This window comes from Hippocampus bargibanti, linkage group LG12 (genome assembly GCF_051943395.1).
Source record: "Hippocampus bargibanti isolate YZ-2025 linkage group LG12, ASM5194339v1, whole genome shotgun sequence".
Classification (NCBI taxonomy): Eukaryota; Metazoa; Chordata; class Actinopteri; order Syngnathiformes; family Syngnathidae; genus Hippocampus; species Hippocampus bargibanti.
The window spans coordinates 22059358-22074651 of NC_142745.1; the positions used below are offsets into that span (position 1 = coordinate 22059358).

At 43.1% G+C, this 15294-nt stretch overlaps 1 protein-coding gene across 7 annotated transcripts; it reads right to left on the reverse strand.

Annotated features, from left to right (window-relative positions):
* Positions 1–2118: 2118 nt before the first annotated feature.
* LOC148890895 (putative peptidyl-tRNA hydrolase 2) lies at positions 2119–13364 on the reverse strand. 7 transcript variants are annotated; one of them, XR_016116640.1, is made up of 10 exons: positions 13210–13364; positions 11743–11859; positions 8126–8197; positions 7951–8022; positions 7760–7857; positions 6043–6157; positions 5205–5314; positions 4820–5114; positions 4625–4649; positions 2119–2969 (listed from the first exon to the last, which is right to left on the reverse strand). XR_016116640.1 is itself a non-coding variant. In XM_089010348.1 (8 exons), exons 2-7 carry the CDS (start codon positions 11851–11853, stop codon positions 5228–5230), a joined length of 552 nt encoding a protein of 183 aa, XP_088866474.1. In that variant the 5' UTR covers positions 11854–11859; positions 13210–13364; the 3' UTR covers positions 2119–5114; positions 5205–5227. The 7 variants fall into 7 exon arrangements, 3 of the variants coding, with proteins under 3 accessions (XP_088866474.1, XP_088866472.1, XP_088866473.1); XR_016116641.1 differs by lacking the exon at positions 4625–4649; XR_016116639.1 differs by having other exon boundaries at positions 2119–4649.
* Positions 13365–15294: the final 1930 nt, after the last annotated feature.

A 15294-nucleotide genomic window follows, 5' to 3' on the forward strand; every position in this document is an offset into this window, starting at 1 on the left:
CCGGATCTCTGAAATGAACGAAGAGAGTCGGTTCATAACAAGGAGCCGGAAATGGGAGCCGAAATTTTTTGGTCCTCTATTCCTCCCCCCGGTCTTCGGTTAAAGCCGCACGTGATTGGTCGATATCCGTGGTAGAGGAGGGAGGGAAAAATTACACGCAGCAGTGAGGAAAAAAGGGGGGGGGGTAAGGATATATATATATATATATATATATATATATATATATATATATATATATATATATATATATACAGTAAAGTCTCGTTATATCGATATTCAAGGGAGTCTGAAAAAAAATCGATATAACCGGGACTATCGATATATCCGACCCTGTTTGCATGTAATTTTCTCCGTGCGCGCATAGAAATAGTATCGATATAACCGGGACTATCGATATATCCGATATCGATATAACGAGACTTTACTGTATATATATATATATATATATATATATTATTTACATGAGTGATTCGTTTTTCACATACAGTGAGACCTCAATTTACGAACTTAATTGGTTCCCAGACAGAGTGTGTAAGGCGAAAAGTGTGTATCTCAAAACAAAAATTCCCATAGGAAACCATTAAAATGGGAATAATCCGTTCCCGGGTTTCCATAAAATATACTTTTCAACTAAATAAGCTTTAAAACTACACACAACCTACCTTATCCTATGCATAATAAATGTGATATTGTATTGTAATGAAAGAAATACACTGCACTGTATAATAAAGTCACTTTATTTACATTTGTGATGGTCATTGATGCTTGATGGAATGGCGTTGGAGGTCGAAGGTCAAAGGGAATTGCTGTTTGGAAAGAGAGGCACATTACATGAGGACTGTAATTAAAGAAATAAACTGTGCTGTAAAATAAAGTTTTATTTATCTTTTTTATGGTCGTTGATGGCTTATGGAAGGAGAGTCACCTTCCATAAGGACTGTTGGTAACTTCACCTCTGGTGCGGTTCGGTCGTGTGCTTCCGCTGAAGATCACTCCGCCAGCCGTGGTGGGTGTGTATTATGAAAATAGTGCTTATTATAAGGTTTAATTTTCATAAATTTGACGTTTGTAAGATAAGGTGTTTGTAAGGTGAGGTCTCACTGTATTTGATTTTTGGTAGTTAATTTAATTTAAGCAACCCAAAAAAACCGAAGAGCCATTTAGGAGCCAAAAGAGTCGGATCTCTTTAGTGAGATGAACCAAAAGAACCGGCTCTCTGAAAGGAGCCGGAATTCCCATCACTAACTGACACACAACCGCGCCATGGGGTTTCCCTGGCGACCGTGCAGGGGCTCTCCGTTGGTTGGAGCTTCTTCGCTTGCGTCCCGCGATTGGGCGTTCGCGTGTCAGTCACTGGAAGTGCTGCCTAACCTTTCGTTGATTGGCTACAAGAATCAGGCGTCGCCATTTTTTTGGTCTTTCTTTGGCCCACCCACAAGGGGCGTTTTGGGCTGCAAGTGCTCAGCGAAAATAAATCCCAAAGCGAATGACAAGTCGCCGGACAAAGACGCTCGTGGAGGAACACCGAAGACCAATCGACGACAAATTGAGGATCTGCCCCTTTCAAGCCTTGGAAAATATAGCGTGACATTTGTATTGAAAAGGATCTGGATTCCTGGCATGGAGTCTTTTTGTCGTTATTGGGGTGTACAGTTTGCTTTTGTCTTGCTTTGGAGTGCTGCCTTGGTCACGTCTCCGTTTTTTGACGTCTCTTTCGATGAACGCGCCGAATGCAATCATTTGGTGCGACGACGATTCGGCCGGCCATTTCCAATTTCAAGAAAGCTCACTCCGGCACTTGAGTGCCAGCCAAGACTGTCGTGAAGTATCGTTCGCGAACGAGCCGGATCTTTGAAGTGAACGACGGGAGCCGCCTCCTAACTGGGAACCGACTTTTTTTTCTCTCAATTTCCCACACCCAGTCTTCTGTTAAAGCCTCACGTGATTGGTCAAGGTCCGTGGTGGAGGAGGGAGGGGGAATTACAGACACACACTGCAGGAAGCAGTGCAGTGAGAGAAACGCGGCACACAGAGCACATGTGCGAACGGGAGATGAGAGCTCGATAGCATTACAAAGAAAATTAACACGGTGGAAAATGGATAGAAAACGCAGTGAAATATGGACTCATTTCAACTTTATTGATAGTTAAAAAAGGCAAAGTGTAGACTGTGCAAGGTTAAAATATCCCATCGATCAGGCTCCACAAATAACCTGCACAAGCACATAAGAACAGTCCACCCATCAGTACAATTTGAAAAGAAGACACAAGCAAGGGAAGCAGCCATTATTCAAGGTTCTAGTGTGTCTGCATCTGTTGCTGCTGCTGAAATGTCTGTCACAACATCCAACCCACAGGTCCTTGAGCCACTCTATACAAGAAGCTAAAAAAACAGAACTCAATTGATGAAGAACTTGGTAAAATGATTGAAGTGATGATCACAGACCCAAAAGAGGTGTTCAGTCTGCAACCACCGCGCCATGGTCTGGTCCAGAGGTGGGCAAACGACGGCCCCTTTGGTCTTTGTAATCCGGGCAGCCAAAGATTGGTACACAACTGAGGTTCGATATGAATGATGACTGTCCATTCAATTCATTTGGACTTGTAATGACATATTGCAAGGCCAAAGTTGCAGAGCACAAGGGGGAAACGGGGAGAAGACGAGAGATGAGGAAACTAGGATGGGAATTCCGGCTCTTTTCAGAGAGTCGGTTCTTTTGGCTCGGCACACTAAAAAGATCCGGCTCTATTAGCTCCCAAATGGCTCCTCCGGTTTTTTTGTTGTTGCTTAATTTAATTCTTCTTTTCCTTTGGGCTTTTCCCTTGACGGGGTCGCCGCAGCAAATCAGTGTCCTCCATCTTTAGAGGTTTGATCCGCATGTTTGTTTTGGCCAAGCTTTTACGTCGGATGCCCTTCCTGACGCAACCCTCCGTATTTATCCGGGCTTGGGACCGGCGCAAGAAAACTCCCTAAAATCATGTAAAATTATGTGAAAAAGGAATTACTCATGTGAAAAATACACTATCGACTCTTTTCATTGATATAGCTTGATTTATATGTGCAGAGTTAGTGGATGCTAACTTAGACTGTCCCTGTGGTTACTCTGGTCTGATGATCAGCTGTCGCTCATTTGCTTTTCGTATTAATAATGTTATCATAGCAAAAAAAGTACAGATGACGGCTGAAGAAACCTTCTCATCAATTGAATAATAACAACAGCATCATGTGATTACATTTGTCCACCTGTCTACTCTCCCCTTCTCCTTACCGCTGTGTGTCTGTCATTCATCCCTCCCACCATGGATATTGACCAATCACGTGTGGCTTTAACTGAAGACCGGCGGCAGGGAATTGAGGACAAAAAAGAAAAAAGTCGGCTCCCATTTCCGGCTCCTTGATCTTCGGAGATCCGGCAATTCCCAAACCAGGTTTAAAAAAAATGGATATGCGTTAAAATCATGACTACTACTTGACATGAACGATTGATGAATAACAAGAAAAGTTGTGGCTGGCACACGGAAACCAAAGAAACTCGCCGGGAAAAGTGTGTCTTTATCATTGGATCCAAAACGGTGATATGCAAGTGACTCTTGATTGCAGTGAGTTTGACTGCAATTGCCAAAGCTTTTCATTGGCTTCATTTACATTGACGTTATGCAGATGCCAATATCCTGACGAAGACAAAGTCAGATGGATCGAATTAAACCACGCGTGTCAGTCTTTTTTTTGCCACATTGTGGTTACGCTTTGCTCTCGGGGGCCGTTATGAATTTGGGGAAGCCATGACAATGACACATGTTACATATCTAGAGCGCACAACAAATTCATCAATAACTAGTTTTCAAATCTGAAGTGTTATAATAATAATCATTTCATTTCTAAGCGCCTTTCAAAACTCTCAAGTTTACAGTCACAGGATAAGTTTTTCTGTGGGTGAGCAGCGGCAGCCACACGCGCCAGCGTTCACTCAACCCGGAAGTAACTCAAATAGATAAAGCGAGCTACATAGCCAGCCAGCTACCTATATAGCTAATAGATGGCTAGCTAGATAGATATATAGCTATTCAGCAAAGTCAGCCAAACAGCTAGCTAGATAACCATTAAGCTAATAGATAGCCGACTTGATAGATCATAGATTGCCAGCCAGCAAGATGGCTAATATGCTGTCCCATAGTTTCACTCTTCTCACAAATAAATTGATAATAATAATAATAAATTTCATTTCTAAGCGCCTTTCAAAACTCCCAAGGACACTTTACAGTTACAGGATATTTTTTCCGCGGGTGAGGCTCACACGCGCCAGCGTTCCCTCAACCCGGAAGTAACAAAGTAAAACAAAATAAAAAAACTAAACTATTACGTATTATGTATGTATGAATTAATTCATTTAATTAGCTATTTGTTTGTTTCTCTGTTATTCGTTTAGTTATGTGTTTGTCTATTTATATATTAATTTATGTATGTATGTATTTAGGCATTTATTTACTGTATGTATTTATGAATGAATGAGTTGATGTATTTTATTGTATTTATTTGTGTTAATACCTTCACGGTTTTGTTCTGTTGATGTTTGATATGGACTGAAAAACAGCTGCGTTTTTTTTCCCCCTTCATATCTACGTACCGTGTCTTCTGCTGACTCAGCCCGCCTGTCCAATCAAAGCATCAATGTTAGAAGGAAGTCATTTTCTTGAATTGGAAAACTTCACACTCAAAACGCTGGCATGGATGGCAACCATGCAAATTAACATCATAGGAATACAAAATACAACAGCACCAAGTGCCTATCTACTGTGGTTATTCTCTTTTTTTTGGATACCTTTTGAGAAAACGCCTTGCATTTCCAGTCAACAGCTGCTTGCATTTCTAGTTGTCATTGGCCGCTTTGCACCAAAGCACCGACTCTGTCAGCATTTCTGTCGGCATTTCTTCAGAATAACCTTTAGTCCAATACTGGTTTCAAAGCAAACTGACGAGAGAGATTGCAATGTTAAGCCAAATCAAATAGTGATTGCTTATATCATTTGGAATGGAAAAAACAAAAATGGGTGTCAAAGTGTGAAGGAACTCGCCCTTCCTTCAGATCACAATGCTCAGCAAAGCCAGCCGTCGACCTGCACACAGTTGAAGGAAACAAACGTCAGGAGACTGTGCTTGGGACTGTCGAAAGCTGACACGCTTTCTGGCTAAATGGGGCGCTTTACTTGCTGATGTGGTCTTCGGCCTCTCAGAGCAGCTTCAGACCGCCAGTGACGTTGTTGACCATGTCCTCCTCACCCATGACAGCCAGGACAGTGTGGGAACCAGAGGCCACCTAAACAAAGACAACGCCAGCTTTTGGAATCTGGCCATTTGTGATCATCTTCACAGTGGAAGAAATACAGTCATACCTTGGCTTACCAACGTCATTGGTTCACAGACAGAGTGTGTGAGGCAAAAAGTGTGTATCCCAAACATTAATTTCCCATAGGAAACCATTCAAATCAGACTAATCAGTTCTCAGGTCCCCATAAAACATAATTTTCTACGCCTTAAAACTATACAAAATATACCTTATTTCATGTATAATAAATGTGCTATGGTATTGTAATTAAAGAAATAAACTGTACCGTATAATAAATGCGTTTTATTGACCTTTGTGATGGTCGTTGATGGAATGAAGTGGCAGGTGTCATCATCATTAAACATCTGACATAGCCTTCTTCTTTCACCATCTTGAGGAATGATCTCTTGTAGGTGCTTTCTCTGCGCTCATTTGACCTAGTTCCTCATCAATTGTGTTCTGTTTAGCTGGGTTGATAGCTTTTTGCATCAAGTGTAGAGATGGTATAGATTAGGAGAACGGGCTCGTTCGCGAACGCCACATGACTCATTGTGGCGCTCCGTGTGTATCCTGAAAAATAGTTCGTATGCCAAGATTAAATTCTCGTGAATTTAACGTTGGTAAGCCGAAAGGTTCGTTAGCAAAGGCGTTCGTAAGCCGAGGTATCACAATTTGAAAACTCCTCGGGAGTCTGGGCATGACACCCACACTTTGGTCACCTGAGTAAGCCCGGCATCTTGGACCAGGTATGTTGGCAGATTGAGACTCATGGCCTTGGCCTGAAGCTCGAAAAGATGAGCAACGTTGGTACCCTGAACCACAATCTTCTTAGCTCTGGATGAAATCAAGAAAAACATGACTCATTATTAGATGACATAAAAAATTCCAAGTGTACTTTCTTTTCCCTGGCCCCTAAAATGTGGACCAAAGTCCTTGAATGTGTGGTCCCTGCTCAAACCATTGGAAACATAAAATCTGGCCTGAATACTTTTGGTCCATGGCCTTTTCGTGAATCAAAACAGAGTTCTTGTCACAGTTTTATGGTACTTTCTAAATCAACTAGCCTTGCGCTAATTTCAAACCGAGCTTCAGACATTCAGGGATATGCTCATTAGGCTCATTGGTGTTTACTGGTATTTTGACCAATGAGGGATTCTGAGCATGGTGTCCATCAACGTTTTTGAGGTGATGCTATTACCTCTGAGATACTCTAGTGGATGTGCTTCAAAATGCACACTTGGAGCTGAGGTGACTGCATTCTATTAGGTCACTACATCACCTGTCTCTGAGCTGCCCAGCTACAACGTTCGGCTTGAAACCCATTTTTATTCTTTGGTTTTTGACTCGCATGGGACTCGATCTTGAGTTTGATTGTTTTTGTGCCTTCTGCTATCCTTGAGTTGAAACTCCTGACAGGGTTTTGTACGAGATGCGACCAAAAACAAACCCTCACAATACGTTTAGGTCTGCCGGGTGGTACCGGCATCTTCCCCCACTGTCGGAGCCTACTCACCACCAGGTGGTGGGTCAGTTAGTTGACTGCTCCGCCCTTCTCTTCACCCGAGTGTCCAAAACCCACGCCCGCAAATCCAATGAAACAACCACAAAGTCAATCATGGAAATGCTGGTTTCAAGTGCACATATGGACACCCTTATGTTTGGACCAGGTGTTGGTTATGGACAGTCCGTGTTGAGCAATAGCAAAAACCCACTGTGGTTGTGACCGGGAGGGCCGTTCCTCCCAATCACACCCCACCAGGTCTCACGGTCGTTGCCCACATGACCATTAAAATCACCCGGTAGAACAACCCCACAAGGAGGACTCTCTAGCACACCCTCTAAGGCAGTGGTTTTTAACCTGGGTTGGACGGAACCCTAGGGGTTCGGTGAGTCGGTCTCAGGGGTTTGGCGTATCCTCCACCCCTCAGTTTAGACTGCAGTTAGTAGGCAGTCATTGTAAGAAGGGTTCGGTGAATGAGCAGATGAAACTGGCGGGGTTCGGTGCCTCCAACAAAATTAAGAACCACTGCTCTAAGGACTCCAAAAAGGATGGGTCCACTGAGCTGCTGTTTGGTGCCTATGCACAAACAACAGTCAGGACCCGTCCGCCCCACCTGAAGTCGGAGGGAAGTAATCCCAACATACAGGCGGCGTGCCGGGGGGGGGGGGGGGGGGGGTCAATGAGTATGCCCACGCCTGCTCTATGCCCCTCACTGTGGCAACTCCAGAGTGGAAGAGAGTCCAAGCCCTCTCGAGAAGGGTGGTACCAGACCCCAACGGATGCATTCAGAGATGTTTTACTCCAAATTGTTGAGGCATTTGGACTTTTCCACAATGTTGTATCGTTTGATATTCTTATGGGCTTAAAACGTGTCTCGAATGTGCTGACAAAGACGCCGACACGTGTGCTCACTGATCTGATTTTGTAAGCCTTACCCACTCTGGTCCCACTTCCAGGCCATTTCCCTCCAGCTGTTTTTATCCTGCAGAGCCTGGTACAAGCCCACAGCAGCATGTCCCACCTGAGCCGCAGTCTGCGCAAAATGTACCAACATTTCATCTTTTTGAAATCATGGTTGCAGGGCCGATATGCAAATTGCCAACAGCAAGAACGAGACGAAACTTACCTTTCCAACCCCCATAGCAAGCTCCGTGTTGATCACAAACACCATTTTGTACATGAGGTCTCCGTCGGCCTGCTGTCGAGGAGACACAGCAGGCGCTGACATTTGGCGTCGGACAAACTCATTCCGTCAACGAGTCAAATTATACCTGCGGAGACTAAGGCTACGTTAAGGGCACCTCATTCTCCAGCTTGTTGAAGTAGAACATGGCCGCCTCCTCAGCAGACACATTCCCAGTATGCAGGAGAGCCTAGAAAACAGGAGACCCGCAAAAACAGGACATTATTGCAACTCAACACAAAAAAATAGATGCTTGTATGTTTTCATCAATAAAGATTTAACCTGGTAGCTTAAAGGACAACCGACACCATTTTTTTGTTGCCTAACTGACATCAGAAAAACATTTTATAGCATCTAAAATACCCAAAACACGCAGCCTGATATTTTCAGTCAAATGCAAAACACTAATAAAAATGACTTAAACTGCCACAAAACGATTTAAACCAGATTCTTTTCTTACAGCCTGTCAGATGTGACAGGCAAGTCACGCCCCCCGCTGTCCGCTCGTTGCTCCAAGATACTGCTCCAGGTAGTAGAGAGCATGTAAGCTCCCTCATCCCTGTTGATGGATTTTAAGTACTTGGGGTCAACTGTCCAGAGCAATGGAGAGTGTGGAAAAGAGGTGAAGAAGCGTGTCCAGGCAGGCTGGAGCGGCTGGAGAAAAATGTCAGGTGTGATGTGTGATAGAAGGGTTTCAGCTCGGATGAAAGGAAAAGTGTATAAAACCGTGGTGAGGCCAGCCATGATGTTTGGACTGGAGACAGTGCCGCTGAAGAAAAGACAGGAGCAGAGCTGGAGGTAGCAAAGCTGAAGATGTTGAGGTTTTCTTTGGGTGTGACCAGGTTGGATAGGATCAGGAATGAGTACATTAGAGGGACAACTCATATTAGAGGCTTTGGAGAGAAAGTCAGACTGAGATGGTTTGGACATGTGCAGAGGACAGAGAGTGACTATATCGGGAGAAGGATGCTGAGTCTTGAACTGCCAGGCAGGAGACCGAGAGGAAGACCCAAGAGGAGGTTTATGGATGTGGTCCAAGAGGACATGAAGGTAGCTGGTGTGAGAGAAGAGGATGAACAAAACCGGGATAGATGGAGGACATTGATTCGCTGTGGCGACCCCTGAGGGGAAAAGCCCAAAGGAAAAGAAGAAGATTTATTTTCCGGGTGTATTTTGTCCTTTGGGTGTACCAAGATCTGTCGGAGAGTTGTGTGTGGTTTGACCGGTGAGTTTATGTTGTGTTTCCTCAGTGCTCTTTGTATGCGTTCTGTGATCCCTCTCATGTATGGCAATGTTACCATTCCTCTGTGCTCTTGTTTGTTTGCTTTTTCTTTCTCCCCTGTCTTGTGTTGTTTTTGACCTGCTCTGCACCTTTAGTTATTGCCCACTGAGGATATTGGCATTTTTGTAGTGCGTGTTGTATATGTTTTTCCTCCTGTGGTCTGTCCTCCGGGTCCGTGATTATTGTGGTGCGTTCATGTAATGTTCTGACGACTGACAACTTATGAATAGTGGGGTGTTCAGATGTCCAAAGGAGATATTGGTCGGTATGTGTGGGTTTCCTGTGTACTTTTATTTTGATGTCCGTGTGGTGTATGTTCAAGTCCAAGAAGGCGATGGATTGGTTTGTTTCCTCTTCATGGGTGAACTTGATGCTGCCTGTGGTGTCTATGGAGTTGAGGTGTTCTGTAAGCTGTTGTGTATGTCCTGTTATGATTTTTTCCAGAATGTCGTCTACGTATCCTTTCCATAGTGTTGGTTTGTATGTTTAAAGAGCTTTCTGCTCCAGGTCCTCCATGAAGAAGCCACACAAGATGGCAGAGTGGGATCCCCATGGCGAACCCTTCTTTTTGTCTGTATATGGTGTTTCTGAATTGGAAATATGTGGATGTGGCAATGAACTGGAGTAGCCGGGTTATGTCATGTGCTGTTAGATTTGTGCGTTTTTGAGTGTCCTGTCTCCTTTCAGTCTGTCCGAATGGTGGCTTTGGTGGGTGTTTTGGTGAAAAGTGAGATGACGCCATGTGATATGAACATTTCCTCTTTCTGTACTTTTATGATGGCGAGTTCTGTAGCGAGCTGCTTTGAGTTCTTGCAGCGTTGGTCTGTGTGTCCCAGTAACGGTGTTGTTATTTCTGATAGTGCTTTTGAGAGGTTGTACGTGACTGATCCTATGCTGTCTACTATGGGGCGTAGAGGTATATCTGGTTTGTGTATTTGTGGCGTGCCGTAAATCCTGGGGAAGATGTTTGCTGTGGGTACCAGGTGGTTGTACGACTGTTTGTTTATGTTATATTCGTTTAATAGGGGTTTGAGTAGTGCTTTAAGTTTGTTTTTCTTTTCTTCTGTTGGGTCTTTCTTTAATATTTCATAGGCGTCGTCCTGTAATAACTGCTACATCTGTCTTTTGTATTTTTCCGTGTTCATAATCACTGTTGTTCTGCCTTGGTCTGCTGGGAGTATTGTGATGTCTTTGTTTTTTGATAGTGTTATCATGGCTCTTGCTTCCTCTGTAGTAATATTAATGGGTGGTGGTTTGGCCGTTTTTAATATGCCTGCTATTTCGTTGCGTAGTGCTGCTTTTTGGGTCCTGGGTTGAATATTTTTTCACATGCTAATTCCGTTGCAAGGATGAATTCGTCATATGGTATTTTCTTGGGGGCATTGACGAGGTCATCGCGAACCTGTGCTGTCAACTCGCACGTGACAGGAGCAAAGAGATTTGAACGTGTGAGCACCCCTCAGAGAGAAGAGCTCCCCAAAGTTTTTATGGAAGGGGACTCCTTCCAAACAATAAATGTCCTTCCTCCGTCCACCTGCGCCTTTTGCTGACCACCACAAAGGTAAAAAATCCTTTTCATAATTCTTTTCTTTCCGAATGTACAATTAGCCTGGGTTACATTTATGTTTATGTTATTTGTGTCTTTGCCATTTTGCTTAACATTTTCTGAGCTATACATTGCTTTAAAAAAGGAAAAATGGTTTCGGTGTGCGAACAAATCTGTTTTCGAACAGGGTTCTGGAACGGATTATGGTCGAGAACCGAGGTACCACTGTATTTGAATCATATTCATAACTGGATGTGTAACAAGAAAGCATATTCTCCGAATCTGAAGCCATTGTTTAAATTCTCCAGCAATGCAAGAGTCTTGGGGTGATGTCACGAACTGGGGGCGGGACTTTCTGAAAATGCCCAATTCACAGCTCAATTTTTTTTGCAGATTTTGGACACTTGAAGTCATTTTTATTGGTGTTTTGCATTTGACTAAAAATATCAGCCTGCGTGTCTTGGGTATTTTAGATGCTATAAAACGTTTTTCTGATGTCAGTTAGGAAACAAAGTGTTGACGGTTGTCCTTTAAACATTTTGATCAATAAAGCGTTAACCTGGTCAAGTTTTAGAAAGATGCCGATTAAATACATTTGTGTGCTCAACATGCATGTATGTAGGGGTCTGATAATAATGCCCTTGTATGAAAAATAAAATAAAACCCCTCCCGGTAGGTTGCAGTCAAGACATTGGTGGCATGGGCCTCGTCACTGAATTGAAACTATTTCAACTTCCCCATCACCACATGAACAGAGTTGAAGACAGAGGAGGTCAGGGATGGTCTCCAAGAGTCTTCATGGAAAATGTTCAGAGTCCAGCCAGTCCCAGATCAAGATTTCTGGGAATGGCTTTGACAAGATCCCACAAGTCGCTCAGCAAAGCTGCACAAAAGAGTCTTGTTGCACCTGTTTCGCTGCCTCCTCAGGAATATCCAGACCTCGAAGTTGTTGGAAAAATACAGGGTTCACATCCTGGGAAACAGAGTCTGGGGGGCTTGTTTGCTTCAAAGGCTCCATAATTCACTGCAAAAACAAAAACTAAATAAACGCTCACTTCTCGGGTCAGTCTTTCCAAACCTTTAGTCGTACTAATAATAATAATAATAATAATAATAATATTAATTATTAAAACAGTTTTTCTGTGGGTGAGCAGCAGCAGTCACACGCGCCAGTGTTCACTCAACCCAGAAGTAACTGAAATAGATAGAAAGCTAGCTAGCTAGCAGACAGCTTCGCAGGGGTGCTCAATACGTCGATCACGATCGTCCAATCATCGATCTCCAAGGTACTATTGGTAGATCGCGTGACATTTGTCTCCAGCTTGGTGTCCCCCACGATCTGCCAGTGGACCCTCGGCAGTTTTTTTTGATGACGATACTAGTGCAGCGTGTTCTACCGGAAACAAATTCCTTGTGTGTTCTACATACTTGGCAATAAAGATGATTCTGATTCTGAACGGACTGCGATACAAATAAAGTGGAGTTGTTTTGGGGGGAAAACTCGAGGTTAGCCAATCAACCATCTCTTCACTTGATTGACACACCGGACAACCAATCAGATGACATCTCATTATTAGGTACACTGTGCGTGCTCGAACAACGCAAAGTTAACAAGCTAGTCGTTAGTTAAATCCTAATTTTCGCTCGGTTTTATCCTCTTAAACGTAAGATAGGGTATAAAAACGAGTCGGGGAGCTGGACCATGTAAAAAGAAAAAAATATCATTTTTTTCACGATATTTTCAAAGTGCGTTTGTCTCGTCTGCAAATTATCGGCGTGAACTCAGGTAATGGCAAAAAATGTACAGCATTATGTTGTGCTACATATGCGGTTGTACGTCAACATAAGTTGCAAGACTCGTCAATGTATTTCTGAATAAATATAACGGGTAGATCATTTTGACTTGGTCATTTCAAAAGTAGCTCCCGTGTTGAAAAAGTGTGAGCACCCCTGACTTATAGCTATCTTGCCACTTGGCAAGCTAATCGACAGCTTATAGCTAGCTAGCCATTTCGGTAGCTAGCTAGACAGCTAATAGAAAGCGAGCTAGATAGCCAGCTCGATAGCTAGCTAGACAGCGAAAACAAATGTCCTCATTGTGGGACTTTGAAAGGCTTTCTGACCTTATTTGAGAGGCTTCGTTTGCGTGTCAAAAATGATCGCGGCTAAATGACATCGTTTTAGCCAAGATTTGATTGACGGTGATAACTCGAGGACCGTTGTGATAGTAACTCGACGAGAAACATCACCCACACAGCATTTGTGACATTGGTCTGAAGCTAAATAGGATTTTCTTCCTTGCGGCTTGCTCGGAAATGAGATGGCCTTAGCATTTGATTGAGCCGCTCGCCTTCCCTCCGGAAACAGGACTTACCGGCTCGAGGAGACTCTGGGTCCACACTTCCAACAGTGTGACGCTCAACGAGGCTTCCACCCGCAGGTTCGTGCCAGCCGGCCAGCCGCCTTGAACCGTGTGGCGTATCGTTCGCCAACGATCCGGTTAATAGAGCCGGATCTCTGGTGTGAACGAAGAGAGCCGGCTTCTAACAAGGAGCCGGAAATGGGGCCCGACTTTTTTTTATCCTCTATTCCCCGCCCTCGGTCTTCGGTTAAAGCCTCACGTGATTGGTCGATATCCGTGGTAGAGGAGGGAGGGGAGAATTACAGACACACGCAGCAGTGAGGACAAGGGCCGAGGCTTAGGGTAGACAGGTGGACAAATGTTATCACATTGTGCTGTTAATATTATTCAACTATTATCAATTTTTATGAGTTGGTATGATGGCATTATTACTATGACAAGCAAATTAGTGACAGCTGATCATCAGACCAGAGTAATCACAGGAAAAGTCAAAGTTAGCATCCACTAACTCTGTGCACATGTAAATAAAGCCATATCAATAAAAATATTTGATATAGTGTAGTTTTTACATGAGTAATTCGTTTTTGACATCATTTTACGTGATTTTTGGTAGTTAATTAATTTAAGCAACAACAACAAAAACAAATACACTCAGGAGCCATTTGGGAGCCATAGGAGCGGATCTTTTTAGTGAGCTGATCCGAAAGAACCTGCTCTCTGAAAAGAGCCGGAATTCTCATAACTGCTACACACCGCGCCGTGTCGTTCGCAAAGGAAGCGGCTCTTTTAAGCGAACGACTTGACCCGGCTTCTAATATGGAGCCGCTTTTCGGAGCTGACTTATCGCAGCGGTAGGTCAAAATGGGTGATTTTATGGGTGGGTCAAAGGGGGTGATTTTACACACGCACACGTACGCACGCTTTTTCTCAATGCCAATTTTTGCTGAACACGAGCTAAAACTCTACCTGGATGTTTTTTTTTAATTCTAATCAGAAAACCTTTATTCGTCTCACAATGGGGAAATTTTGCAAATTTTTGTTTTACAACTTGGAATGTATCATTTGTTGTGTGGTCATCAAAGCTTACTTATGTGGTTTTACTGCCGTTAAAAAGCGTCTGTGTAAGCTCTCAGTCGTACAGGAGTGGTCCATCGATGAGAAGGTTTCTTCAGCCGTCATCTGTACAAAAGTTCACTTTTGTACAGATGACGGCTGAAGAAACCTTCTCATCGATGCCGTTAAAAAGCTTACAATTATACACAATCAGAGATTGGAATTTTTGGTTGACCTTGTTTTGAGATGAGTCTTTGTTTTTGTGGTTTATATTTTTTGTAGCACTACTATATGCTGTATATGGTCAGAAGAATTTAAACAAAGCCATATCAATAAAAAAAAAGATATACTGTTTATTTTTACATTCGTAATTGGTTTTACACATCAATTTACGTTATCTTTTGTATTACAGTAATTCATTTAAGCAACCAAAAAAATGGAGGAGCCATTTGGAGCCGAAACAGCCGGCTCTTTTGAGTGAGCCGAGCCAAAAGAGCCAAAAAATTGCCATCATTCTCCACACTCGTGTTGAGCACGCCCTACATCCGGGATGCTTCAGTCGACGTGGTTTACCCACAATGCATTGCGGATTTGCCCTGGCATTCAAATCGGCAACCAACAATGTTTTTATTTCAACATTATATATTGAATCATTGCACATGTTATAATTAGTGGGTATTTTATTTCAATGGATAATTGAAAGTCAAATTCGCCTTTTAAAGTCACCTGCGTATTTTGTCCAAGGGCCTTTTAGTCATTTGCGACCTTGTGCGCATTAGTGATGGGAAGACCGGCTCTTTTCAGAGAGCCGCTTCTTTTGGCTCGGCTCACTCAAAAGATCCGGCTCTTTTGGCCCCTCGTTTTTTTTGTTTGTTTTTTTTTTGTTGTTGCTTAAATTAATTAACTACCACAAATCATTTACAATGATGTGAAAAACGAATTACTAACGTAAAAAATACACTATATCAAATATTTTTCCCTGTGGTGACTCTGGTCTGATGATCAGCGGTCACTAATTTGCTTTTCATATTCATAATGATATCA

Excerpts from the sequence above, each read along its gene's own strand:
- LOC148890895 (XM_089010346.1), bottom strand. The coding sequence starts at position 11,853 with ATGGAGCCTTTGAAGCAAACAAGCCCCCCAGACTCTGTTTCCCAGGAT. Across the intron at positions 8,198-11,742 it reads CTGAGGAGGCAGCGAAACAG|GCTCTCCTGCATACTGGGAA; the intron begins GTGCAACAAGAC and ends CCTGTTTTCTAG. Across the intron at positions 8,023-8,125 it reads TCAACAAGCTGGAGAATGAG|CAGGCCGACGGAGACCTCAT; the intron begins GTGCCCTTAACG and ends TCTCCTCGACAG.